The 25,421-nt window shown below is 46.2% G+C and overlaps 2 protein-coding genes across 6 annotated transcripts in view; one reads left to right on the forward strand and one right to left on the reverse strand.

The window, feature by feature from the left end:
- Positions 1–2,617, forward strand: part of lmtk2 (lemur tyrosine kinase 2) — a 31,418-nt gene extending 28,801 nt beyond the window's left edge. For both annotated transcript variants that reach the window (XM_066641522.1, XM_066641523.1), the window contains exon 14: positions 53–2,617. In XM_066641522.1, coding sequence (XP_066497619.1) covers positions 53–81 — 29 coding nt within the window. In that variant the 3' untranslated portion in view covers positions 82–2,617. The remainder of the gene's footprint in view (positions 1–52) is intronic.
- A 292-nt stretch (positions 2,618–2,909) lies between these two features.
- Positions 2,910–24,506, reverse strand: tecpr1b (tectonin beta-propeller repeat containing 1b). Of its 4 annotated transcripts, none has more exons than XM_066641525.1 (27): positions 24,394–24,506; positions 23,452–23,694; positions 22,989–23,171; positions 22,567–22,752; positions 22,278–22,400; positions 21,244–21,366; positions 20,404–20,578; positions 18,894–18,991; positions 18,404–18,505; positions 14,350–14,480; positions 13,928–14,088; positions 13,562–13,834; positions 13,365–13,471; positions 13,096–13,251; positions 12,722–12,871; positions 12,319–12,476; positions 11,897–12,024; positions 10,243–10,336; positions 10,040–10,136; positions 7,529–7,608; positions 7,387–7,443; positions 7,132–7,306; positions 6,341–6,476; positions 6,151–6,243; positions 5,926–6,032; positions 5,616–5,735; positions 2,912–3,689 (listed from the first exon to the last, which is right to left on the reverse strand). In XM_066641525.1, the coding sequence occupies exons 2-27, from the start codon at positions 23,674–23,676 to the stop codon at positions 3,570–3,572; spliced, it is 3,558 nt and encodes a 1,185-aa protein (XP_066497622.1). In that variant the 5' UTR covers positions 23,677–23,694; positions 24,394–24,506; the 3' UTR covers positions 2,912–3,569. The 4 variants fall into 4 exon arrangements, with proteins under 4 accessions (XP_066497624.1, XP_066497623.1, XP_066497622.1 ...); XM_066641524.1 differs by having other exon boundaries at positions 13,562–13,837; XM_066641527.1 differs by lacking the exon at positions 22,989–23,171 and having other exon boundaries at positions 2,910–3,689.
- Between the last annotated feature and the right edge of the window lie 915 nt (positions 24,507–25,421).

Here is a 25,421-nt window from a genome sequence, read left to right on the forward strand (position 1 = left end):
TTTTTGTTCGTAAATAAAGTTAATTCCTCTTCTCTGATGATGTCTCACTCAGGGAGTGGTGAAGATGGAGAGAAAGACTAAAGACTGAAAGGTTGTCCTAATGCGTTGGGTCTTCAGGACAAATTTTTTTACACGGTGGAGAGATTTCAGACACTTGGCTATGATCGCTTCTCAGGCAGAACTGCTGTTTCTATTTGGAGATGGCAACGTGGAAGATGGCACAGAGTGAACCATTGCTGTCCATATCCTGTCCCTGTGTTCTCTTCCTACACTTTTGGTTAGCAATTGTCTGACTTTCCCAGCTCCGTGTACTCGGCAAACTGAACTCCAAGTGTTTTTCATCGGTGCAATTTGAAGGAACCTGTCTCGCTTCACATGCTTTAAATCGCTTCTCAAGTGTCCTGCTTCTCATTTTGTCTTTCTACACGTGGATGGGAATTCTGATCTCTTACTTTCTTGGACAAATGAGCTAAAACTCTGAGTACTTTTCAGCCAATAGGCTCACATACAGTCGTGCAATTCGTATCGTATGGTACTCGCCTTTTACTATAATCACTGGATTGTACTTCCTGGGTATGAAATCTGGTGTAAAATGCTTATTTGTTGTTAGGGACTATTTTTGACATAGGAGCGTCACTCTGGTCACTAAGCCTCTTTGCAGAATTGTTTTTTTTTTGTGTGTGTTTTGGCAATACACTCATAGACACATAATAGGGAAGTACACTGTGTTGTACCCAAGATGAACAGCTCTTTTTTTGCATCTGAGGCTTTCTACAGTAGGTTTATGTGTTTAAACCATAGAGAAGCCTTATTCAGAAGGGTAAGGATGTCTATTGCTTGTTAAAGGCTGGTCACTGGGTGAGCGTCAAGGCGTTTCCTGTTGTCTTCACAGTGCCTGTAACATCCAATGTCCATTCACATATTGTTTAAACCATCACAAGCATAGAACAGTATTTAAACCCTTAAATTGATTCATTCACGATATTAATGAGATCTATTTTTTTATTATTTTATTTTATTATTTTTTATTATTATTATTATTATTATTTTTTTTTTAGAAAATTTAGATGTGGTTTTTTCAACATTGTTGCTGCTCTCCAGTCTGTCTGTGTGCTGGAGACTGTAAATGTTGTGCTGGGAATGGTCTGATGTGTTTAGGAAGCCCCAGTGTCAGTAAATGGGTGAAAAATCTCAGCCCGATATGGCTTTCTTCCTCTGAGTTTAGACCTCTGAGACCTCCAAAGGTTGAAATTCATGAAAAGAGATGATAACGTTGCTTTATTCCTGCTCTGTGGGTGGGTGATATTGACTTATTTTTGATGTTTCTGGTTGTGGAATTGACCGTAAAAATTGGGTGACTGCTAACTGCATGAAAGTAAACACAGACAAATGAGTTTCTGTCGTAATTCAAACTCTGACACTTTAAACCTCAGCCACGTAGAAACAACCAATGATTTTCCACCTTAAAAGATGCAGAGCTTCCGAACGTAAACAAACCAGACAGAACTGCAGTTCCCTACAATTGTAGATTTTGCCTTTAAGGAGCACTATTAATTTTTTATTTATTTATTTTTTTCTTTGGAAAAACAAGAACTCTAAAACAATGTTGGACCACTTCAGTTTTCTTGTTTTCACTTTAACCAAAACGTCTAAGGTTGTGGTAATTCGTTGAGCAGCTGGGGTTGTCTTCTTTCAAACAATTCTCTAATACAGTTAATAACATCATATCATACTTAATTCTTCGTCTGAATGTTCATCCATCATCGTCCCCTCACCTAGAGTTTTCAGAGACGTCCTGATTAGACCGTGCTTCACGATTTCCACAGTCAGAATGGTTGCTGAGCTACACTTTTGCATGAAACACGCTAATGACAGGAGTTTGTAGATTTGGGAAAATCAAACAATTTAAGGTTAATTTTATTAACGCTCCCCACGTGAAGAGCAGCTTAAGAACAGACACTAAAATCCGATCCTTGCTTTTTCAAGGGTTTTAAGCTACTGATTATTGGATATTCATAATCATTTCACTGAACCAGTCACAGTGTGATAAGGAGGAAACTTCCTGTTTTTTGGAAAATAATATATGAAGATGTTTAGTTTGTACATAGCTTTGAAATGAGTCGAACCCGAAGAACCGACAAGACGTTTTTGTCTTTAAACATTTTCAATGATGGGAATAAAAACAAATGTTATTTCTGGTGGTTTATTTTCTTCAGTCTTAATTGTGGAAACTATAAGGTGGGATCGGGATAAATAATCAGGTGCACAGATGATAATTCTCCTTGTAAAACAGTACAGTAAGCTGTGTTTTAGAACAGTTCAATATTTGTATTACCAGCACTCTTTTAGTTGATCTTGAAATTTTATTTAAGGAAATTTTTGGTTTTATTCTACAGTATATACATTTGCTTAATCTTGCACATCTTGGAGAAAAAAAAACAAAGTGTAACTTGATGTTGAACTGTACTGATGTATATAAATGTTACATTTTGTCTGTAAATTGGGAATGAAGTTCTAGGGTTAAGGTATCATTTTGTAATTTAAAACTGAAGCACGAACATATCAAGGTTTAAAAATGATCAAAAAAAAAGTTAAAGGCTGAAGTAAGTTAAATAAATGAGAAAATGCAGGTCATGTCCTTATAATTTGTAAATTCTAAAAATGGTGATATTTTTACTTCATATTGATGATCATGCTGAGTGTAATTGAATGAATTGTTTATAATTACACTGTTTATTATTGAAATAAATGAAAGATTACCTCTGTTGCCCCTGGCCTTGTGAACACCACTCATTTCAGAATTAAAAAAAAATTCAGAAAACAATTTGGATGCTGCTGCAAACTCACAGGCGTCAGAGAGGTCACTTCCTGTTTGCAAAAGGCATCAAATAATGTATTTTGGTGAACAGGGTAATATTTAAATGCACTCTTTAATTAAATATTGTAGCTGAAATAACAAAAATTAACATTGCAATTGATCCCAAACGTTTAAATGTTAGCATATTACAGTATGAAGTGTTAAATGCTGTGTCGTGTGCTTGTGTACACGTTATATTGATGTGTATTGATTGGAAAACACAGTCAGTCAATACTGCGTGTGTACAGAGCACATTGTTGATTTATCACATGCTAAAGAAAGCTTTTTAAACGATGATGTCACAGTTGAGTCTGTCCTTTTTCACTGAAAACATATACATCACAAGAAAAAACTGGGAATGTAAAGAGGCAAAGGTAACGGCAGTGACTCGAAGATCCACAAATAAAGTCATTCAGATTAAATCAAATAAATAAAACCATTCGGTTTAAATAAATAGAAGTACATTGTTTAAAATGAGAAACTGGTCCATGCATCCAACAGCAGGCTTAGACTCATCTCTGACAGAAGAACATAGTCTGTTGTTCATGCAAATGTTTAAAACAAAGAATACACACAAGCGCACACACACGCATGGAGAAAACAAAAATTGGAAAGTCACATATGGTTGAAAGAAAGGGTCTTTGTGGTGGTGGGCTGAGGCATGCAGGCAGGCAGTAATGATGGTGAGGAGGATAGTGGAAGGTGCAGGGGTTTAACAACCTGCACTGTTCCCATTCACCTGCGCCTGGTCCCTGGTAGGCAGAGGACTGCATGGAGCTGCACGCTGAGCCTCTGTGGAATTCCCTCGCACCGACAGGTGCTCCCATCCTCCCTGTGTCAGGACACACACAGAAACACACCTCCACTGTTTTAAAGTACAAACAACTCGGACACATCCTTCCACCATTTTGTAACCTAATTTTTATTCATTCATTCAGTATCTGTAACCCTTATCCAGTTCAGGGTCGCGGTGGGTTCAGAGCCTACCTGGAATCATTGGGCGCAAGGCGGGAATACACCCTGGAGGGGGCGCCAGTCCTTCACAGGGCAACACACACACACACACACACATTCACTCACACCTACGAACACTTTTGAGTCGCCAATCCACCTACCAACGTGTGTTTTTGGAGAGTAGGAGGAAACCGGAGGAAACTCACGCAGACACAGGGAGAACACACCACATTCCTCACAGACAGTCACCCGGAGGAAACCCACACAGACACAGGGAGAACACACCACACTCCTCACAGACAGTCACCCGGAGGAAACCCACGCAGACACGGGGAGAACACACCACACTCCTCACAGACAGTCACCCGGAGGAAACCCACGCAGACACGGGGAGAACACACCACACTGCTCACAGACAGTCACCCGGAGGAAACCCACGCAGACACGGGGAGAACACACCACACTCCTCACAGACAGTCACCCGGAGGAAACCCACTCAGACACGGGGAGAACACACCACACTCCTCACAGACAGTCACCCGGAGGAAACCCACGCAGACACGGGGAGAACACACCACACTCCTCACAGACAGTCACCCGGAGGAAACCCACGCAGACACGGGGAGAACACACCACACTCCTCACAGACAGTCACCCGGAGGAAACTCACGCAGACACGGGGAGAACACACCACACTCCTCACAGACAGTCACCCGGAGGAAACTCACGCAGACACGGGGAGAACACACCACACTCCTCACAGACAGTCACCCGGAGGAAACCCACGCAGACACGGGGAGAACACACCACACTCCTCACAGACAGTCACCCGGAGGAAACCCACGCAGACACGGGGAGAACACACCACACTCCTCACAGACAGTCACCCGGAGGAAACCCACGCAGACACGGGGAGAACACACCACACTGCTCACAGACAGTCACCCGGAGGAAACCCACGCAGACACGGGGAGAACACACCACACTCCTCACAGACAGTCACCCGGAGGAAACCCACTCAGACACGGGGAGAACACACCACACTCCTCACAGACAGTCACCCGGAGGAAACCCACGCAGACACGGGGAGAACACACCACACTCCTCACAGACAGTCACCCGGAGGAAACCCACGCAGACACGGGGAGAACACACCACACTCCTCACAGACAGTCACCCGGAGGAAACCCACGCAGACACGGGGAGAACACACCACACTCCTCACAGACAGTCACCCGGAGGAAACCCACACAGACACAGGGAGAACACACCACACTCCTCACAGACAGTCACCCGGAGGAAACCCACGCAGACACGGGGAGAACACACCACACTCCTCACAGACAGTCACCCGGAGGAAACCCACGCAGACACGGGGAGAACACACCACACTGCTCACAGACAGTCACCTGGAGGAAACCCACGCAGACACGGGGAGAACACACCGCACTCCTCACAGACAGTCACCCGGAGGAAACCCACGCAGAACCGGAGAGAACACACCACACTCCTCACAGGACAGTCACTCGGAGGAAACCCACGCAGAACCGGAGAGAACACACCACACTCCTCACAGACAGTCACTCGGAGGAAACCCACGCAGACACAGGGAGAACACACCACACTCCCTACAGACAGTCACCCGGAGCGGGAATCGAACCCAAAACCTCCAGGTCCCTGAAGCTGTGACACTAACCTGCTGCACCACCGTGTCGCCCCGTTTTTGTCCTCAGGAATCAGAAAGGATTTTTTTTTTCAGTTTTGTTTTTGATGAAACAAATCTAATTGATTAATGTAGACTCACCCCAATTCCAAAATCCCAGGACAGTCCTTTGGGCTGCATGGGCCGAATCCCAAGCCTATGGCACACGGTGCCTGAGCTTTCTGATGGATAACCAGGGACTTTATCAGCTATAATCCAAACCTGGAGATGAGCAGGAGGAAATGTGAGAAAGTCTTGGAGGACTACTGCACCCCACATTCAGGTAACTGCTTTGTTCTAATACAGTGTTTGTTCTAACAATAATTATATATCAAATGTGTGTAATTGTATAAACAAGCTTGTTTCCTATTTGCGAAACTGCACAGGTGTTTATTTATTAGAAATCTAAGACCTGGTCCAGCGGTCCCACAGAAACCCTGCACACGTTACTGGAGATGAGCTCCCACACCGATCCCTGTGGATAACTGGGGGTCAGACCCTGCCTGTACCACAGATTATCTGCAGGGAAGACAATGTTTAGAGTTGTAAGGGCTTCTGTGTAAATTTGAATTAAATATAATTAAGGCTTTCTCCATCACTTTTTGAGACAGAAAACATAAGTTGTTTTAACAGTTACCGTTTTCATCCACTGCATAAACAGAGGTCCTGCCCACAGACACCTGTCTCAGGGTCTGTCTCGGCGGAGAGGGAATGTGGTACCAGCACTCGCCTGGAACAAATATTTCAAAAAATCTAAAACCTTCCAGATGTGTGTGTCACGGAAGGAGGACAGTTCTTATTCCTGACCTGCGTCTTTGTGGCCTCACCTGCAGGGTTTTGAGATGATACTGAGCCACGGTAGAACACAGCCCCATCCCGGGCGATGGCCCACACCTGATGTCCTCCTCCAATGCTGATGGACTTAAAAGGTTGATCTGTCCCCACGTGGAGCCAGGAACTTCCCTGTGGATTGAGTGGATCAGAGTTCAACTGGGAATCGTCCTTTTATTCCGGGATGAGCAGAAGAGGTGAGATTGTACGGGACTAATCATAAATATCAATAATTGACCTTGTTAATGTTTTTATGAGATTGACTGTAATCAAATCTCCTCAACAATATTCTAACATCTTCTATAAAGACTTCCCAGAAGATCAGACACTGCCACTGCAGAACAGGGGGATAATTTCCCTGTAGACAGCCTTGACATCAGAAGAAATGTCAGGTGAAAGGTGCGTTGCCATCGCGCAACAGAAGCACGATATTAAAAGGGACGCATGCGACTCCAACACATGTTGGTATTGGATGGTGCTCCATCACTTCAAAGGCTGGAGGTCCACCTCCCTGCCCAGTGTCTGGGGTTTTTCTACCCATCCTAATCAGCACTTGACCTTAAGGCCAGTGTCCATTTGTTTTTAAGTGAATAAACATTTACAAAACATTAAACGCAAGCATTTAGGGCATACCACCCGTAGTGTGCAGTTTTCACTAACCACTGGGAGTGTCTACACATTTTTGGACATACAGTTTAGCCGTGAGTTCTGACGGGATGGGACAGTACAGACGGTTATAGCGTGCGGTGTTATGCAAAGACTGCACTTAGAATGGGAGTGTCCTCACAGCTGGGCTTTGAGCGCTGACTCCCAGACGACAAAGTACATCTCCTTTTTCACTGATGGCCCACACAGGCACCTGCTCCACGCTGCTCTGAGCCAGACATGGCAGAATGGTGACATCAATCAGCCGGATGGGTGGGACTTTCTGCCAGGGCCCCGTCAGTGTAATCTTACACTTCCTGAAGAGAAAGAGAACAGGCACAAACTAGTTCCACTGATTTATTTTATGTACCAAGTGTAACGTACCACTGGTCTTTACCTGACCCATCGCCTTCGTCTCACAAAGTCCTTCATGGTCTTATATCCCTGAAACGTCCTGAAATGGATACAAAAAAACGACAGCTCAGATGTGTCATCCGTTGACGGTTCACTGTAACAGTGAACACAGGGAAAAGACTTACACTGGGAAATCTGCAGCGTACTGCCAACCTTCCTTGTCTGTTCCTCCCGGGGTGCTGAAATCAATGGCCCAGTCGGACACCTACGGTCAGGGACACAGAACATTTGTTGTAAACATTCAGAGCACCTGATTATAGGGTAATGACACCCATTACTGTCATATTACATTCATTTATAAGGGTATCACCGAAGCCAATTAAATTGCACTGATTTTGAAGCATGGAAATCTTAAACCAGGATTTCTGCTGAAATTTGTGTCATGGCCCGTTCCACCCACTAGCTATGAGCTATAAGTGAAGCCAGTATCTGCATCTTTAACTGTTTTTGGTTGGGAGTCTGAACATGCTTGGAGGAGAACACTAACTGCAAATCTGTTACGCCAGTTTATACCTGTCTGCACTGGCTGGCATCATACTGAGTAATGGGGGGACAGTGAAGCCCATCTTGACCACACAGAAAGCAGGCACTTATTCTGTGTTAAAAGTTTATTAAGCACTGCAAGGTCATCTCTAATAATCAAACTCAATCTCCAGTGCCACTGCAATAGTCTAGTTTTAGACAGTTAGGCCCTAAATTATGCCAGTTACATTCTGTCTTTCATTCATTCATTGTCTGTGACTACGTGTCCAGTTCAGGGACGTGGTGGGTCCGGAGCCAAACAGTCACCCGGAGGAAACCCACGCAGACACAGGGAGAACACACCACAATCCTCACAGACAGTCACCTGGAGGAAACCCACACGGACACAGGGAGAACACACCACACTCCTCACAGACAGTCACCTGGAGGAAACCCACACAGACACAGGGAGAACACACCACACTCCTCACAGACAGTCACCTGGAGGAAACCCACACAGACACAGGGAGAACACACCACACTCCTCACAGACAGTCACCTGGAGGAAACCCACGCAGACACAAGGAGAACACACCACACTCCTCACAGACAGTCACCCGGAGGAAACCCACGCGGACACAGGGAGAACACACCACACTCCTCACAGACAGTCACCCGGAGGAAACCCACACAGACACAGGGAGAACACACCACACTCCTCACAGACAGTCACCCGGAGGAAACCCACACAGACACAGGTTGAACACACCACACTCCTCACAGACAGTCACCCGGAGGAAACCCACGCAGACACAGGGAGAACACACCACACTCCTCACAGACAGTCACCCGGAGGAAACCCATGCAGACACAGAGAACACACCAAACTCCTCACAGACAGTCACCCAGAGGAATCCCATGCAGACACAGGGAGAACACACCACACTCCTAACAGACAGTCACCCGGAGGAAACCCACGCAGACACAGGGAGAACACACCACACTTCTCACAGACAGTCACCCAGAGGAAACCCACGCAGACACAGGGAGAACACACCACACTTCTCACAGACAGTCACCCGGAGGAAACCCACGCAGACACAGGGAGAACACACCACACTCCTCACAGACAGTCACCCGGAGGAAACCCACACAGACACAGGGAGAACACACCACACTCCTCATAGACAGTCACCCGGAAGAAACCCACGCGGACACAGGGAGAACACACCACACTCCTCACAGACAGTCACCCAGAGGAATCCCATGCAGACACAGGGAGAACACACCACACTTCTCACAGACAGTCACCCGGAGGAAACCCACGCAGACACAGGGAGAACACACCACACTCCTCACAGACAGTCACCCGGAGGAAACCCACGCAGACACAGGGAGAACACACCACACTCCTCACAGACAGTCACCCGGAGGAAACCCACACAGACACAGGGAGAACACACCACACTCCTCACAGACAGTCACCCGGAGGAATCCCATGCAGACACAGGGAGAACACACCACACTTCTCACAGACAGTCACCCGGAGGAAACCCACGCAGACACAGGGAGAACACACCACACTCCTCACAGTCACCCGGAGGAAACCCACGCAGACACAGGGAGAACACACCACACTCCTCACAGACAGTCACCCAGAGGAAACCCACGCAGACACAGGGAGAACACACCACACTCCTCACAGACAGTCACCCAGAGGAAACCCATGCAGACACAGGGAGAACACACCACACTCCTCACAGACAGTCACCCAGAGGAATCCCATGCAGACACAGGGAGAACACACCACACTTCTCACAGACAGTCACCCGGAGGAAACCCACGCAGACACAGGGAGAACACACCACACTCCTCACAGTCACCCGGAGGAAACCCACGCAGACACAGGGAGAACACACCACACTCCTCACAGACAGTCACCCGGAGGAAACCCACGCAGACACAGGGAGAACACACCACACTCCTCACAGACAGTCACCCAGAGCAGGGTTCGAACCCAAAAACCTCCAGTTCCCTGAAGCTTTTTTGGCCCTTGTCAGTTATAAATTATTCAAATAAATGATTACAATTAGTCCTACTCAGAGCTGTACTGTAGTGAGCTACGGTATACACCATCACTGTGCTGCTTCACATGTAATGACCAGTAATCCTACCCATGTCCACTGTGGGGAGGGAGGTTTCGTATTCTCTTTGGTGCACTCCTTCAGTCCAAGGGCATCGCTCCACATGTACCGGTCCGTGGGGAGACCCCTGGGAAGGGGAGAGTGTAAAAGAGTGGTCAAGAATAGATGTAAATGTAAAAAAATGTAATAAATAATAATAATAAAAAAACCTTGAGGGTATGAGGAAAACATACTTATCTGTGTATCCTGTTACAGGGTTCCAGCGCTGGTTCTCATAGATACAGACATTCCTAATATCCGTCAGTATCTGCTGATTCACTTCACCACCTGATGTAAAGAGGATTTCAAGAGGAGAGATATTAATAATGGCTGCAACAGGTGATGACATCCAGAGACATATTTAAATTAGTTTTGCACTGTAACACACACTATGCTAAATTTACTGAGTGACTGTCTACTACGCAGGTAAGGTTGATGGCACGTTTCAAACTAATGTCCCAGCAGAATACTGCACACAGCAAATTATCCGGCATTGTTAAACATATGGGACTGCAATAACTTAAGGTTTCACTTACAGTCTAGCTGTAGTTTAGCTTATACCTTGATATGGGCTTCATGATTAAGGCAATGCGAGTGGTCTTAATGTTTTGGCTCATGGGTGTATGCTGCAAATAGAGATTAAGTGTAAAACGCCTGGGGTGTTCCTTTTAACTAAGTCTAGCTCTCACTAGGGGCAGTGTAGCAGTCACACAGCTCCAGGGGCCTGGAGGTTGTGGGTTCGATTCCCGCTCCGGGTGATTGTCTGTGAGGAGTGTGGTGTGTTCTGCCTGTGTCTGCGTGGGTTTCCTCCAGGTGACTGTCTGTGAGGAGTTGGTGTGTTCTCTCTGTGTCTGTGTGGGTTTCCTCCAGGTGACTGTCTGTGAGGAGTTTGTGTGTTCTCTCTGTGTCTGCGTGGGTTTCCTCCGGGTGACTGTGAGGAGTTGGTGTGTTCTCCCTGTGTCTGCGTGGGTTTCCTCCGGGTGACTGTCTGTGAGGAGTTGGTGTGTTCTCCCTGTGTCTGCGTGGGTTTCCTCCGGGTGACTGTCTGTGAGGAGTTGGTGTGTTCTCTCTGTGTCTGCGTGGGTTTCCTCCAGGTGACTGTCTGTGAGAAGTTGGTGTGTTCTCTCTGTGTCTGCGTGGGTTTCCTCCGGGTGACTGTGAGGAGTTGGTGTGTTCTCCCTGTGTCTGCGTGGGTTTCCTCCGGGTGACTGTCTGTGAGGAGTTGGTGTGTTCTCTCTGTGTCTGCGTGGGTTTCCTCCGGGTGACTGTCTGTGAGGAGTTGGTGTGTTCTCCCTGTGTCTGCGTGGGTTTCCTCCGGGTGACTGTGAGGAGTTGGTGTGTTCTCCCTGTGTCTGCGTGGGTTTCCTCCGGGTGACTGTCTGTGAGGAGTTGGTGTGTTCTCTCTGTGTCTGCGTGGGTTTCCTCCGGGTGACTGTCTGTGAGGAGTTGGTGTGTTCTCCCTGTGTGTGCGTGGGTTTCCTCTGGGTGACTGTCTGTAAGGAGTGTGGTGTGTTCTCCCTGTGTCTGCGTGGGTTTCCTCCGGGTGACTGTCTGTGAGGAGTGTGGTGTGTTCTCTCTGTGTCTGTGTGGGTTTCCTCCGGGTGCTCCGGTTTCCTCCCACAGTCCAAAAACACACGTTGGTAGGTGGATTGGCGACTCAAAAGTGTCCGTAGGTATGAGTGTGTGTGTGTCTGTGTTACCCTGCGAAGGACTGGCGCCCCCTCCAGGGTGTATTCCCGCCTTGTGCCCAATGATTCCAGGTAGGCTCTGGACCCACCGCGACCCTGAACTGGATAAGGGTTACAGATAATGAATGAAAGAATGAACTCTCACTAGAATAGGCTTTACCCTGAGCTTGGTTTCCCCTGCAGCCCCCTGTGTAGACCCAGGCCATGTGGTCATAACCGATTCCCCACACCACACCCACGCTGTTAGACTCCACACAAAGCAGATGACCAGGGACCTGACGCCAGAACCTGAACACACACACACAGACAGCCACATGCATGCATGCCAAGCCAAATTGACAGAAGATGGCTTTATACAACAGTAAACTGTAAACATGATCAAGCACAAACATCACAGACACATTCAGGTGAGTGATCAATACCCACATGATTCAAGCTGATGTGAAGATGCAACAAGTTACAAACGCCTAGGACCATTGCCAGATTAACGCACGAATAATATGTAGTAAGACTGCAGTAAAAAGTGTTTATGAGAACATAGGGAAACATAAAATAAAAGAGGGAAATGGCAGAAGGCCTTACATCCGCTCACAGGGTAGGTACTGGGCAGGAGCCTCCAGGCTGGGAGACGGGTCATGCACCATGATGTCCCCTTTGGAGGTGACAGCCCACAGAGCTTGTTTAGAAGGGGGACCCTTCAGAGCTCTGGACTCACAACATGACTCACTCAGCAGAGACAGCTGCAGGAAACACACACACACACACACACACACACATCTTAATAATGTTATTACATATCCCACAGGCTCAAAGCCACTCAGCCAAGTATCACAGATAATAAAAATTTTATAACCAGCTTTCAGTCCAACTGCAGCCACGAGTTAAGCTTTAGGCTTCAGAGAGAAAAATGTAATGTAACATAAAGTCTCTATGTTAATACACTTCTGATTGGCCGAGAGACTTTTAACTGTTTGTGGTACATTACCCAGTTCTCCCAGTCTTGATAGGACTCTGTAGCCAGCAGAATCGGCCATCTCTGCCTGGTCCTCTCTGCTGTGTAAACAGCCAGCGCATACAAAGACTCCCGTAGCACAGGGACAAGAGCTGTCACCTCTCTCATGGAAGCATAAAGATACTGAAACCAGAGGATTACAGAGAGATACTTTGGTAGAATTCAGATGCGTTACCACACACACAAAGCGCATGATTATGATCTTATACTAAAACTATGAATAAAAAGCCCTAGGTTATAATTACACATTTAAATGTGATGTAACGCTTCAGTATTAAAAATGAGGTGCCAGTTTAGAAGGGATTGTGTGAAGGGATTGTTGCTGTGCTGCATACGTCTACCCTCACATTTCTCTCCTCATGTTGTGTATAGGAGATGTAGAGGATGTCGTCCCTGGAGACTCCTCCGCCTCTGACCTGCTCCAGAGTCACACACACCTCCTTCCACTGATGTGGTGTCCAGTCACTCCACCAGGACATCATACCTTTCCTCACACTCACACACTTACACACGTCCAGGAGGAAGAACTACTTTACTTACTGACTCTGTAAATGACAGCCATGTTCGAGTGGGTAATTACAACAAAACCATCACATCACAATTAACATGCCTGTACCTTCTCCAGTGTTTTCTCTTTTTCTCCCAGTGCTCTTTCTGCGATAGGACCCCCAGCCCCTGCAGCACTAAGAGCAGGAGTGAGGGTGGGTGACAGCAGACCTCCTTCTGAGAGAGAAAAGAAGGAAGAGAACGTTTTCACGTGCAGACACACACCTCAGATCCCTCGTGTTACAAATTCTGCTCTGTCTCTCATACCTGTAGTTTCCAACCAGCTGATGCTGGAGTTTGAGTCTATCTCACATCCTCCTCCTGTGATCCAGGCCCATGGTGGCCCCTCCTCTTGCTCCACGATGGCTCCCAGGTCTCCGGGGTACGTGGCCACGGAGCTTTGTATAGTGCTGACTGGGGGAGCTTTCATCATTTCCTCCAGATCCACGTTGCTCCAGGGCACTTCGCTACCGTTCGTCTGACCGGGCTGTAGTACAGGAGCCTGGGCAGGAGCACCTTCATCCTCTACCGTCTCCTGTACTGCTAGATGGTGTCGATAAATATAAATATACCACATACATTACAGTATCGACAAGATATTAACAGAACGCTCCTATATTTATTTAGCACTACCTTCTTGGTCCACAGGGGCACTGCGGTCAGCCACCAGAGCAGAGATGAAACTATAGCTGGTGATTTTGGGGATGTGTGGCTGGGGGACATCTGGATCGTCACAGCCAAGTACAGAGCCCTGAGACGGTTCAGTGATCTGACCACTGAAGAGGCAGCTGTCACTGTTCGGTGGACCAGAGAGAGAGGGGACACAAGGAGAGGTCTGAATCTGAGCTTTCAACATCGCCTACACTCTTCTGGAAAGGCCTTATAGAAGAAGCATACATTGGAAAGCACGTTTAAAATATATTTTTAGATGTAAATACATGCGATATAACTTCAGTATTAGCAGCTTGTGCAGTTTTAAAGCCCACATCTAAAGTGTATCTTATGCCACCTGCTGGGAAAGCACAGTACGGCATGGTCATAATGGAAAGACTGACCTGGGCCTCTTTGAGGTACGACCGCTGTCCAATCGGGCGCACACAGGAATCCAAGCCTTGCCTGTAACCTCAGTGGAGGTCACTCCATGGCGGAAATAAACAGTCCTGTCCTCTGTGCCAACCCCCCACACCTGCAATTTTTTAAACCAGAATTATTCTATCAGCAAGAAATAGCAACGCTGAGACCGTAAACGTCTGCCTCCTCTTCCTGTATGATGCATATTATAGTTATTGGTTTTATTTGACATATGCCATTGTCAGGTGTTTGCGGAGGACTATCAATCCCTGTCTGAGCCGATTATGAGTTATGAAGTGTTATGGCCGGGACTACCACTCCCCAACAGTAGTAGAGATCTGAGAAGCCTTAAATTTTATGGTAACAGATCTAGAGCAGACATTTAGGTCAGCGCAGAGTCCGATCAAATACAGAACATAGCTGCAGTTTCCTCCAGACATGCCAAATAAAAATGACAGTATATCAGCTGATAAGTCATTATTCTGGACTGCAGTTTATGGTTTAATCCAATACACATCGTAAATACTGATAAAATGCATGTTGCTATCTCACCATGACTGACATCGCAATACATTATATCAACTGAAAAGATAATATTAAATGAAGGCACTGAATATAATTAAATTAAGCTATAGTTCATAATACAGTTAAAAAAATATAATAATATTCACTGTCAGAAAATGTATCTGTAAAAGAAAAAAGAAACCTATAACTCAAAACGATTCTTTTCACCTTTTAATTCTACAATTTTTCATAGTAGCATTTTTTGCTTCTTATAATCCAAATAAATCAATTAATTGAATGATGCTGAGGTCTGGGCTCCTGGTTAGTATTTAAAAATGATCTTGTAAAAGAATTGATTCATTCATTCTTTATCTGTAAGCGCTTATCCAGTTCATGGTCGCGGTGGGTCCAGAGCCTACCTGGAATCATTGGGCGCAAGGTGGAACTACACCCTGGAGGGGGCGCCAGTCCTTCACAGGGCAACACTCACACACTCACACCTACGGACACTTTAGAGTCGCCAATCCACCTACCAACGTGTTTTTGGACTGTGGGATGATACCGGAGCACCCGGAGGAAACACACGCAGACACAGGGAGAACACACCACACTCCTCACAGACAGTCACCCGGAGGAAACCCACGCAGACACAGGGAGAACACACCACACTCCTCACAGACAGTCACCCGGAGGAAACCCACGCAGACACAGGGAGAACACACCACACTCCTCACAGACAGTCACCCGGAGGAAACCCATGCCATGCCAGAATTAGCTTCTAATAATCTTATCGATGAGAAATACTTTTCCGATAATTGCCCTGAGAGGAGATTGTCCTCAAGCCACCTGGAGAGACACAGCAGCTAATAGAACAAAAGTGGTAGCAATTAGGACATGGGATCAATCGAGAAAGTGGAACATATTCTCTGTGTCCTGAATTGATCCAGCGGCAGCTTTTTTTTTTTTTTTTTTTCTTTAAAGTGCTGACATGCTTCTCACAGATGGGCTATGTCTGATTCTGTCTGATTAACCCAAATGAAGAGAGGTGGAAGAATATTAGCTGCATATTAGCGCTACATCTGAGCCTTGTGTACAGCTGGGGCTTCTGGGAATGAAATGTGAAATATGGCCATGTGGTGCAGAGACCAGACTCAAATTAGATATGCTCCCGTATGGCCATCACAAGCCAAGAGTATAGGAGGAGTATATATATGGCTGGAATACTGTTGCTGGTGCTTAAGTTACAAAGAGAGCATGAGCGGGAGAGAGAGAGGAGAGAAGGTTAGAGATATATGAGGGGGAGGGTACATCGCTAGTAAAATCCACACAGACATTTAGGAGCTCCAGTCACTCCTCCAAAAGTGACACCCAGGGAAATGTGATAGGCCGGAGGGTGTGAGCCGAGGGGCTGAGGACTGGACAGTATGACTGTGTGTGCAGAGTGGTCAAGTCTGTCTCTGTGGATGAACATAATGGTCATCAGATGACTGGGTCTGGCGATGCTTAATCCTCAGTGTTGCATGTGAGAAGGATGGTGTAATTACAACTGAACTGCACCCGCCTCTTTCCCTCTCCACTGACAGGCTCAGCAGATGGGTTTCCCCAAGGACATTCTGTTCACATAGCACAGCAATGCCACTGTATATCATTATAATAGCACTACATCATTACAATCTGCCTGCCAGAGAGAAGGGGTATAGTAACAGCAATAAGTTTCTTCTTACCGGTGAGGAGAGGGATAATGAGTAGATCGTCGTTTGTAGATGAGAAGATTTTACAGAGGTGCAGCAGGTTATTGTCGCAGTCATACAGCTCCAGGGACCTGGAGGTTGTGGGTTCGATTCCCGATCCGGGTGACTGTCTGTGAGGAGTGTGGTGTGTTCTCTCGGTGTCTGCGTGGGTTTCCTCCGGGTGACTGTCTGTGAGGAGTGTGGTGTGTTCTCTCGGTGTCTGCGTGGGTTTCCTCCGGGTGACTGTCTGTGAGGAGTGTGGTGTGTTCTCTCTGTGTCTGCGTGGGTTTCCTCCGGGTGACTGTCTGTGAGGAGTGTGGTGTGTTCTCTCTGTGTCTGCATGGGTTTCCTCCGGGTGACTGTCTGTGAGGAGTGTGGTGTGTTCTCCCTGTGTCTGCGTGGGTTTCCTCCGGGTGACTGTCTGTGAGGAGTGTGGTGTGTTCTCTCTGTGTCTGCGTGGGTTTCCTCCGGGTGACTGTCTGTGAGGAGTGTGGTGTGTTCTCTCTGTGTCTGCGTGGGTTTCCTCCGGTGACTGTCTGTGAGGAGTGTGGTGTGTTCTCTCTGTGTCTGCGTGGGTTTCCTCCGGGTGACTGTCTGTGAGGAGTGTGGTGTGTTCTCTCTGTGTCTGCGTGGGTTTCCTCCGGGTGACTGTCTGTGAGGAGTGTGGTGTGTTCTCTCTGTGTCTGCGTGGGTTTCCTCCGGTGACTGTCTGTGAGGAGTGTGGTGTGTTCTCTCTGTGTCTGCGTGGGTTTCCACCGGGTGACTGTCTGTGAGGAGTGTGGTGTGTTTTCTGAGTTTGGTGTGTTCTCCCCCGTATATGCGCGAGTTTCCTCCGGGTGACTGTGAGGAGTTTAGTGTGTTCTCTCTGTGGCTGTGTGGGTTTCCTCCGGGTGACTGTCTGTGAGGAGTGTGGTGTGTTCTCCCTGTGTCTGCGTGGGTTTCCTCCGGGTGCTCCGGGTTCCTCCCACAGTCCAAAAACACACGTTGGTAGGTGGATTGGTGACTCAAAAGTGTCCGTAGGTGTGAGTGTGTGAGTGAATGTGTGTGTGTGTGTGTGTTGCCCTGTGAAGGACTGTCTCCTGGGTGTATTCCTGCCTTGAGCCCAGTGATTCCAGATAGGCTCTGGACCCACCGTGACCCTGAACTGGATAAGCGCTTACAGATAATGAATGAATGAATGTTTACTCATTTGGCCTTAATAGTGGACCCAAATGTTTGGAGACAACTGAATGGCCTCTTTCAGATTCTGTGTTAGCCTGGCTAACAGATACTGAAACCTATTGTGTGTTAAATTGTTTAGTAACCATAGTCTACTCTTATCAAACTACATGCTTTGGTGGAAATACTGCAATTGTAATACATTATTTACAAACATAAGTGCATTGTATCATACTGTAATATTGTTGTTGCTGCTTCACATGGTGCAATCACCACCATTACATGCGTTACTGCATTTAGGTAAAGTGTTTCTATAAAAAGCTTTCTTTAGAAAATGAATGGAACTGCCTAAGTACATACTCTAGAGTAATTTGAATATCCCTCATGTGCTCAGAGGTTGACCACTGCATAAACAAAATAAACGAGAGCGTACAGTCATAAATTATATTCGTGCAGAGCACTTTCTATCTTTACTGTTTTACAGCATGAGCGTGTGTAGCCCTAGACTTATATAACCCGTGGCTGGGTGTCCTTGTGCATATCCTTGGTGTGTCTTTTAAGGGACTGGTGTATGTTAAAAGAAATGTAACAGCTGGGCTGTAAAATCTTCTCATCTCCTCTATTTGTAGCCCGTCCTGGGCCTCACCTGGTCATTGGGCCCCACGCTGATCATCACCATCTCTCCACCAATACTGATCCAGCCCAAGCCTCTGGAGTTATGAGAGTTCACTCCTCTTCTGAACCACACCTGTCACATACAAGTGTACACACATGTTCATGTTCAGTGGGACACATTCTGTTCTAACATGAAATATATGCGTGTAAATAGAAACTCTACCCATTGGCCCTCTTCCCTGAAGTGTAAACATTTGACCTTTATCTTACGGTTGTCTTGAATCAGGCTGTTGACCATTTCCAATAGAGAATTGTTTGTAAAGCTTTTGTAATAATACGTAAGCCTTTTGAAAATGGCTATCAGGGTGAAAGAAAGAGGCAGGTGAACAATGACTAAGACTAAATTGTCCTCTTTGGACTATGGGCATATGCAAATAACTCCTCAGATGTCAATAAATATCCACAACTGACCAATATTTACCCAAGATCTATAAATCACAATATTATTGTAGGAAACTTACTTTATTGTCCTTGGTGACTGCCCAAACTACATTAACACCCACTGCTACATGGATGGCTCCTGCTTTGCTTGGAGGATCCACCATCACCCATGATGCACCTAGGAAAGGTAAAGCAACTCTTTCAAATACAAAAAAATGTATTATTATTATTTTTAAAATCACAGTTAATGCTGCCTCAGTGGGACACGTCAAACATGTAGAACATCAGAGTACATCAGTCAATCCAGTGCTAAATGCAAAACACTGTATGGATGTGGATTTTTGGATATAGAGAGTCAATGAGACACATGTAGTAGAAAAAAAAAAAAGACTGGCTTGATTGAGCATGCAATGTACAATGAGGAGTTTGTCAGGACTCTATGTGATTTATTTTAAACAAAATAGAACTCTTAAGGCCTCTGGTTATTGTGACAAAAAACTGGGGAAAATGCATTGTCTGTCATTTTTTATTTATTTTTATTTAATTGACTTGTGCATATAATTAAAATATGCAGGCTGAAAATCCAGTCCAGGGCGGGTTAGGGTTCTCCCTGTGTCTGTGTGGGTTTCCTCCGGGTGACTGTATGTGAGGAGTGTGGTGTGCTCTCCCTGTGTCTGCGTGGGTTTCCTCCGGGTGACTGTGAGGAGTGTGGTGTGCTTTCCCTGTGTCTGTGTGGGTTTCCTCCGGGTGACTGTCTGTGAGGAGTGTGGTGTGCTTTCCCTGTGTCTGCGTGGGTTTCCTTCGGGTGATTGTCTGCGAGGAGCGTGGTGTGTTCTCCCCATGGGTTTCCTCCAGGTGACTGTCTGTGAGGAGTGTGGTGTGCTCTCCCTGTGTCTGTGTGGGTTTCCTCCGGGTGACTGTCTGTAAGGAGTGTGGTGTGCTTTCCCTGTGTCTGCATGGGTTTCCTCCGGGTGACTGTCTGTGAGGAGTGTGGTGTGCTCTCCCTGTGTCTGTGTGGGTTTCCTCCGGGTGACTGTCTGTAAGGAGTGTGGTGTGCTTTCCCTGTGTCTGCATGGGTTTCCTCCGGGTGACTGTCTGTGAGGAGTGTGGTGTGCTTTCCCTGTGTCTGTGTGGGTTTCCTTCGGGTGACTGTCTGCGAGGAGCGTGGTGTGTTCTCCCTGTGGGTTTCCTCCGGGTGCTCCGGTTGTCCAAAAACATGTTGATAAGATTGGCGACTCAAAAGTGTCCGTAGATTTGAGTGAATGTGTGAGTGTGTGTGTTGCCCTGTGAAGGACTGGCGCCCCCTCCAGGGTGTATTCCCACCTTGCGCCTAATGATTCCAGGTAGGCTCTGGACCCACCGCGACCCTGAACTGGATAAGGGTTACAGATAATGATAATGTATTCCAGTCCAGTCCAGTTATTTTCTGTGGCATCTATAAAACCAGAAAACCGTGGTGGCTCTTCACTGAAAAATGTAGATCCCTAATAAGCATTAAAATGGCAGGTAGGTGTTGTTCAATTTACAAAACACTCAGATCGTTAAGTATTCCTCACACACACACACACACACACACACATCTTCCATCACCTTTGGGGCAATCCTTGCCGATGCCGGTTCTGACGAGAAGCTGTCCGTCCCACAGCACCGCCCACAGTAGGTCACCTGGGCCAGCACTGATCTGTGACACCTCTTTGGGTACAGGAACGTACTCCCACACTGACCCCTCTGGGTTCTGCTGCTGGACACCTGTACGGAACCACACCTGAGGAGTGGGGCAAGGAAATAAGCACAAATGTCATCTGACTGCAATAAGCCAATAAACCAGAGCTCATCTAAGAGATTATGTACATTCCCCTAAATCTAAGTGAAAAGTCTATTAGCAGAGCACAAGACCCTTCAGCACATCTAAACAATATGTGTGAAGCCATGCCAGTGACCATCACAGATCTACAATGACCTCTAGTGGTCAAAAATGAGAACTAACATATACTATATGCCCAACAATAAACAGTTTACAGCCACTTGCCCAGTGTTCTTTTCTGAAATTAATTGGGAGTTAACTTAAGCAGCAGTAACAGCCCCTTCTCATCTATGAAATATTTAAAATATACATTGGAATATTGCTATGAGCATTTGATTGCATTCAGCTACATATAGTTTAGTGAGATCAGGTAAGGAATGTTGGATGATTATTTCTGAATAGCCCTCTATCTAAGATACTGTACGGAGTGTCTTCATTCCAGCAATTACAGTTCCACTGCTTTACAGTTCAGCGCTAGGGGCTTTATGCCCTTTTAGCTTATGATTGTCATTGAGCAAGGTGACCTTTTGTTTAGGAGGGTCACATTCTATTTACAATGCTTTTCTATGGAGGTTTCACCACTTGTATGTGTTTTTATTTGCATATCTTAACAATGGAAACCTTACCTTCCCTTGTTGAGACACAGCCCAAAGACAGATGTGCTTCTCTGGACTGTCCCTCATCCTCCAGCCTCCACAGGTGATGTCAGTGAAAGGCTCTGGAGGGGGCCGACCCCTGTCTAACGGCACCTGAAAGAAAAAAACATCACACTGACTACTTATCGCACTAAATCAGAGATTTATGCTCTGATCATTACTTTTGTTACGTCAGCGCGGACCATGAATGTTTATGTTTGTTTACAGCCAAATCGGTGTATGGCCGAAGTCTCTGACCCATATTTAGCATCCTCTTGAAAGCAAAGCTCAAACTGTGTGGGTAAGTGAAGTGTAATACACACTAGCACATAGGCAGTACCTTCTAATATATCATAGTGCTACACCTGTCACATTCTTTAATGAACTATTTGCTTTTTACTGCACCACACTGGCATTTTAAACTTAGTTTTAAATACATCATTTTACAAGAATACTTTCTTCATTCCGGGGCGGCACGGTGGCGCAGCAGGTTTGTGTCGCAGTCACACAGCTCCAGGGACCTGGAGGTTGTGGGTTTGATCCCCGCTCCAAGTGACTGTCTGTGAGGAGTGTGGTGTGTTCTCTCTGTGTCTGCGTGGGTTTCCTCCGGGTGACTGTCTGTGGGGAGTGTGGTGTGTTCTCTCTGTGTCTGCGTGGGTTTCCTCCGGGTGACTGTCTGTGGGGAGTGTGGTGTGTTCTCTCTGTGTCTGCGTGGGTTTCCTCCGGGTGCTCCAGTTTCCTCCCACAGTCCAAAAACACACGTTGGTAGGTGGATTGGCGACTCAAAAAAAGTGTCTGTAGGTGTGACTGTGTGAGTGAATGTGTGTGTATGTGTCTGTGTTGCCCTGTGAAGAACTGGTGCCCCCTCCAGGGTGTGTTCCCGCCTTGCGCCCAATGATTCCAGGTAGGCTCTGGACCCACCGCGACCCTGAATTGGATAAGCGCTTACAGATAATGAATAAATGAACTTTCTTCATTCCCCATAATACACTGTGAGTGCCCTATCAGCTGTGAGCAGTTTATACCTTGGCCCAAGAGCCTCGTGCTTTGTATCTCCTGTATCGAAGCCATCGCCTGCGACGGACGCAAGAGTTCCATTTCTTCTCTTTGGTGAAGGTGGCAGGGAAGTCTACGGCATACTCCCAGCCCTACAATATCAATCATTTCAGCAACTTATTATCAGTAACTCATCAATACTAACTCGGTGAATCTGAGCCTTACGTCCATGAAGTAACAATACACACCAACTCAAATAAACGGATTTGGGAAATGTGACATTTTAATTTCTGTAATTGTTAAACGTGCATCCCTCACCCCTGTTGCAGTAGACTCTCTCCCACAGCTGTCATCATCCACATACCAGTCCCCCTCCCATTCCCAGTTATCCGATGGCAGGAGGAAGCTGTGGAGAGGCTGTGGCATTTGTCCTGACTCATCTGTCCATGGCCAACGGTCTGTGGGCAGAAGCGTATCTGTGTATCCCTCAACTGGGTTCCATCTCTGTAAAACATTAGTAAAATCTACAGAGTACACCCAGCTGTATATTGTTGCTTTTGGAATGAAACAGTGTAATGTGTATTTTATAAAATGTGCCAGAACATTGTAATGAATGGACCAACTGAAGTGATTAAAATATGAAATGGAAACAAATCATTTAAAACCAACTCCTTCGCTTTTGCAATCTATTTCATCAGTTCTACAAAATGCTCTAAAAATAATATTGAACTGAACTGAACTGCTGTGAGGAGTGTGGTGTGTTCTCCCTGTGTCTGCGTGGGTTTCCTCCGGGTGACTGTCTGTGAGGAGTTGGTGTGTTCTCCCTGTGTCTGCGTGGGTTTCCTCCGAGTGACTGTCTGTGAGGAGCGTGGTGTGTTCTCCCTGTGTCTGCGTGGGTTTCCTCCGGGTGCTCCGGTTTCCTCCTACAGTACAAAAACACGCGTTGGTAGGTGGATTGGCGACTCAAAAGTGTTTGTAGGTGTGAGTGTGTGTGTTGCCTTGTGAAGGACTGGCACCCCCTCCAGGGTGTATTCCCGCCTTGCGCCCAATGATTCCAGGTAGGCTCTGGACCCACCGTGACCCTGAACTGGATAAGCGCTTACAGATAATGAATGAATGAATGAACTGAACTGAACTGAATTCAGCTGAACTGAACTCAGTAAATGTGAATGTATAGTTTGAGTACGCTGCTGGACACTGTACCTGGTTTTCATATGTCTCCTCTTGGTGGCGTATAGACACATCACTCGGGAGCACATTAAGATAGACCTGATGCTCACAGCCAATACCCCAGCAGCACTGCTCAGCAGCAGTGACCCGTTTCAGCTCCAGCAGGACATCTTTAGACCGTTTCCAGTGTCCTGCGGTGGCACACAAGCTGAACACTCTTCCATAAACATCCACTGCCCACAGAAGATGCCCAGGCATGTCGGGACACCTAGAAAGCTAAAAACACTGGTTAGTACTGGATCAGAAATCACACAGCACTCCTACTCTTCCCAGTGATGCACAATGGTGCTCCATCACTTAAAAATGCTTTTCCATGACTCCACAACTCTTCCAGTCCATACTTGGCATGAGGCATGTTGACCTTAGGGTCCTCAAGAGCTTCCCCTGTTATTAGCATGGGTTGTGTTTTTGTTTTTTCAGCAAAGGTGGGACAAGCTCCCAATTATCGTTATTTCTAAAAGAAATGTTGGATGAACAGGTGTCCACTGACCTCTAGTGATAGAACCTATTCATGTTTTATTCTTTGTGCTGCTTGAGACTCAAGAGGAATGAGTGCTACTGCCTGTGTTTATAGCACTGCTGTTTCTAGACAGTGACAGCTAGGCTAAGCTATTGGTGAAGCAAGCAAACTCCTGCAAGAGTGAGACAAGCATCTAATGATAACGTTACCGGACACCAGCATAGTCCACTGAGCAAGTAGGTCAGATAAAGCAGGCTTATATAAGTGTGAACACATGAACAGGTTTGTGTACATTAACAGCTTCTTGCAGTTCTACACTCAGTTGTTTTTATTTAGCGCCTTAAATGACACGAAGGATCTAAATTCCATCACTTGATCTCCGGTTAACGCGTCTTTCAGAACCGCGATACAAACCCGCAGTTTAAGAGAAAGGTCCACATGAAAATTTAACTTACATGTTATATTCTCTGGTGAGTGTGCAGTGAGCCACCATCCATCCCGACCTTCATAAACATTACCGTCGGCTCATTCTTCTTATTCCAGGACTACATTCTAACGGTTCTTAAACCCACAACAGGAAATGGGACTGCGCTAATTCTGATTGGTCACCGGAGCAGACGAGCTACGAAATCCAGTCCTGTGATTGGACTGTCCCTGTGGGCCCCGCCTGTTTCTCTTCGGGTGTTATACGCTCACTTGCATTTTCAATTATTCATTCTTTACCTAATCAATAATTAACCGTTTTCAGCTCTGACTTACACCCCGTGTACTTTTCACAAACATCTACCTGTTTATTTATTGTCAGTTGAATTTTCAAAGATAAGCCTACGTCGACAGTTTCTGCTTACTCTTTTAAACCCGTTTGTTTTCCTTCAGAGCGTATTTGTCTGGCTCTTGGTCTGTGAACAACCTGTTTCTTCCCCAGTCAGGCTGTATCCCAAACTGCCCCCTACTTCCTGTATAGTGGACTTTGTAGGTCGTGAGCACGGCTCTACCAAGGATTGTATGGGCTTCACTCAAGGGGTCAGTAGAAATACTGCAGCCTTGACCCCAACCCCAACCTATTCCTACAGGAGCTCAAGCAGAAGCAGAAAACAATCGCCTACGTTTGGAATGTTACATTTTTATATGTATTTTTACAATACATATAATTTCATTCTCTCATTGGACGTATTTGCACTGTTCGTTTATTTGAATTTATTAATTTTGGGATAACAAACTGACACGACGGGCCACGATCGGCGCTGGGAAGAATAATAAATTAAGGACTATGATATCTGTTGTCAGGCTTGTTTTCTGTACCCTGAATGTGAATCGACATTCAAAAGTAAGATGTTACCGTTTATAAAGGGATATTTCTGTTTCATGCTAAAGGCTAAGCACCACTTAATGGACCTCCATGAATATTTCACATTATTGTAGTTACTGACATATATAAGTATGAATTAAAATGAAAATAGCAGCTTAATTTGCTTTAAAACTG

This window comes from Hoplias malabaricus, chromosome 13 (genome assembly GCF_029633855.1).
Source record: "Hoplias malabaricus isolate fHopMal1 chromosome 13, fHopMal1.hap1, whole genome shotgun sequence".
NCBI classification, from domain to species: domain Eukaryota; kingdom Metazoa; phylum Chordata; class Actinopteri; order Characiformes; family Erythrinidae; genus Hoplias; species Hoplias malabaricus.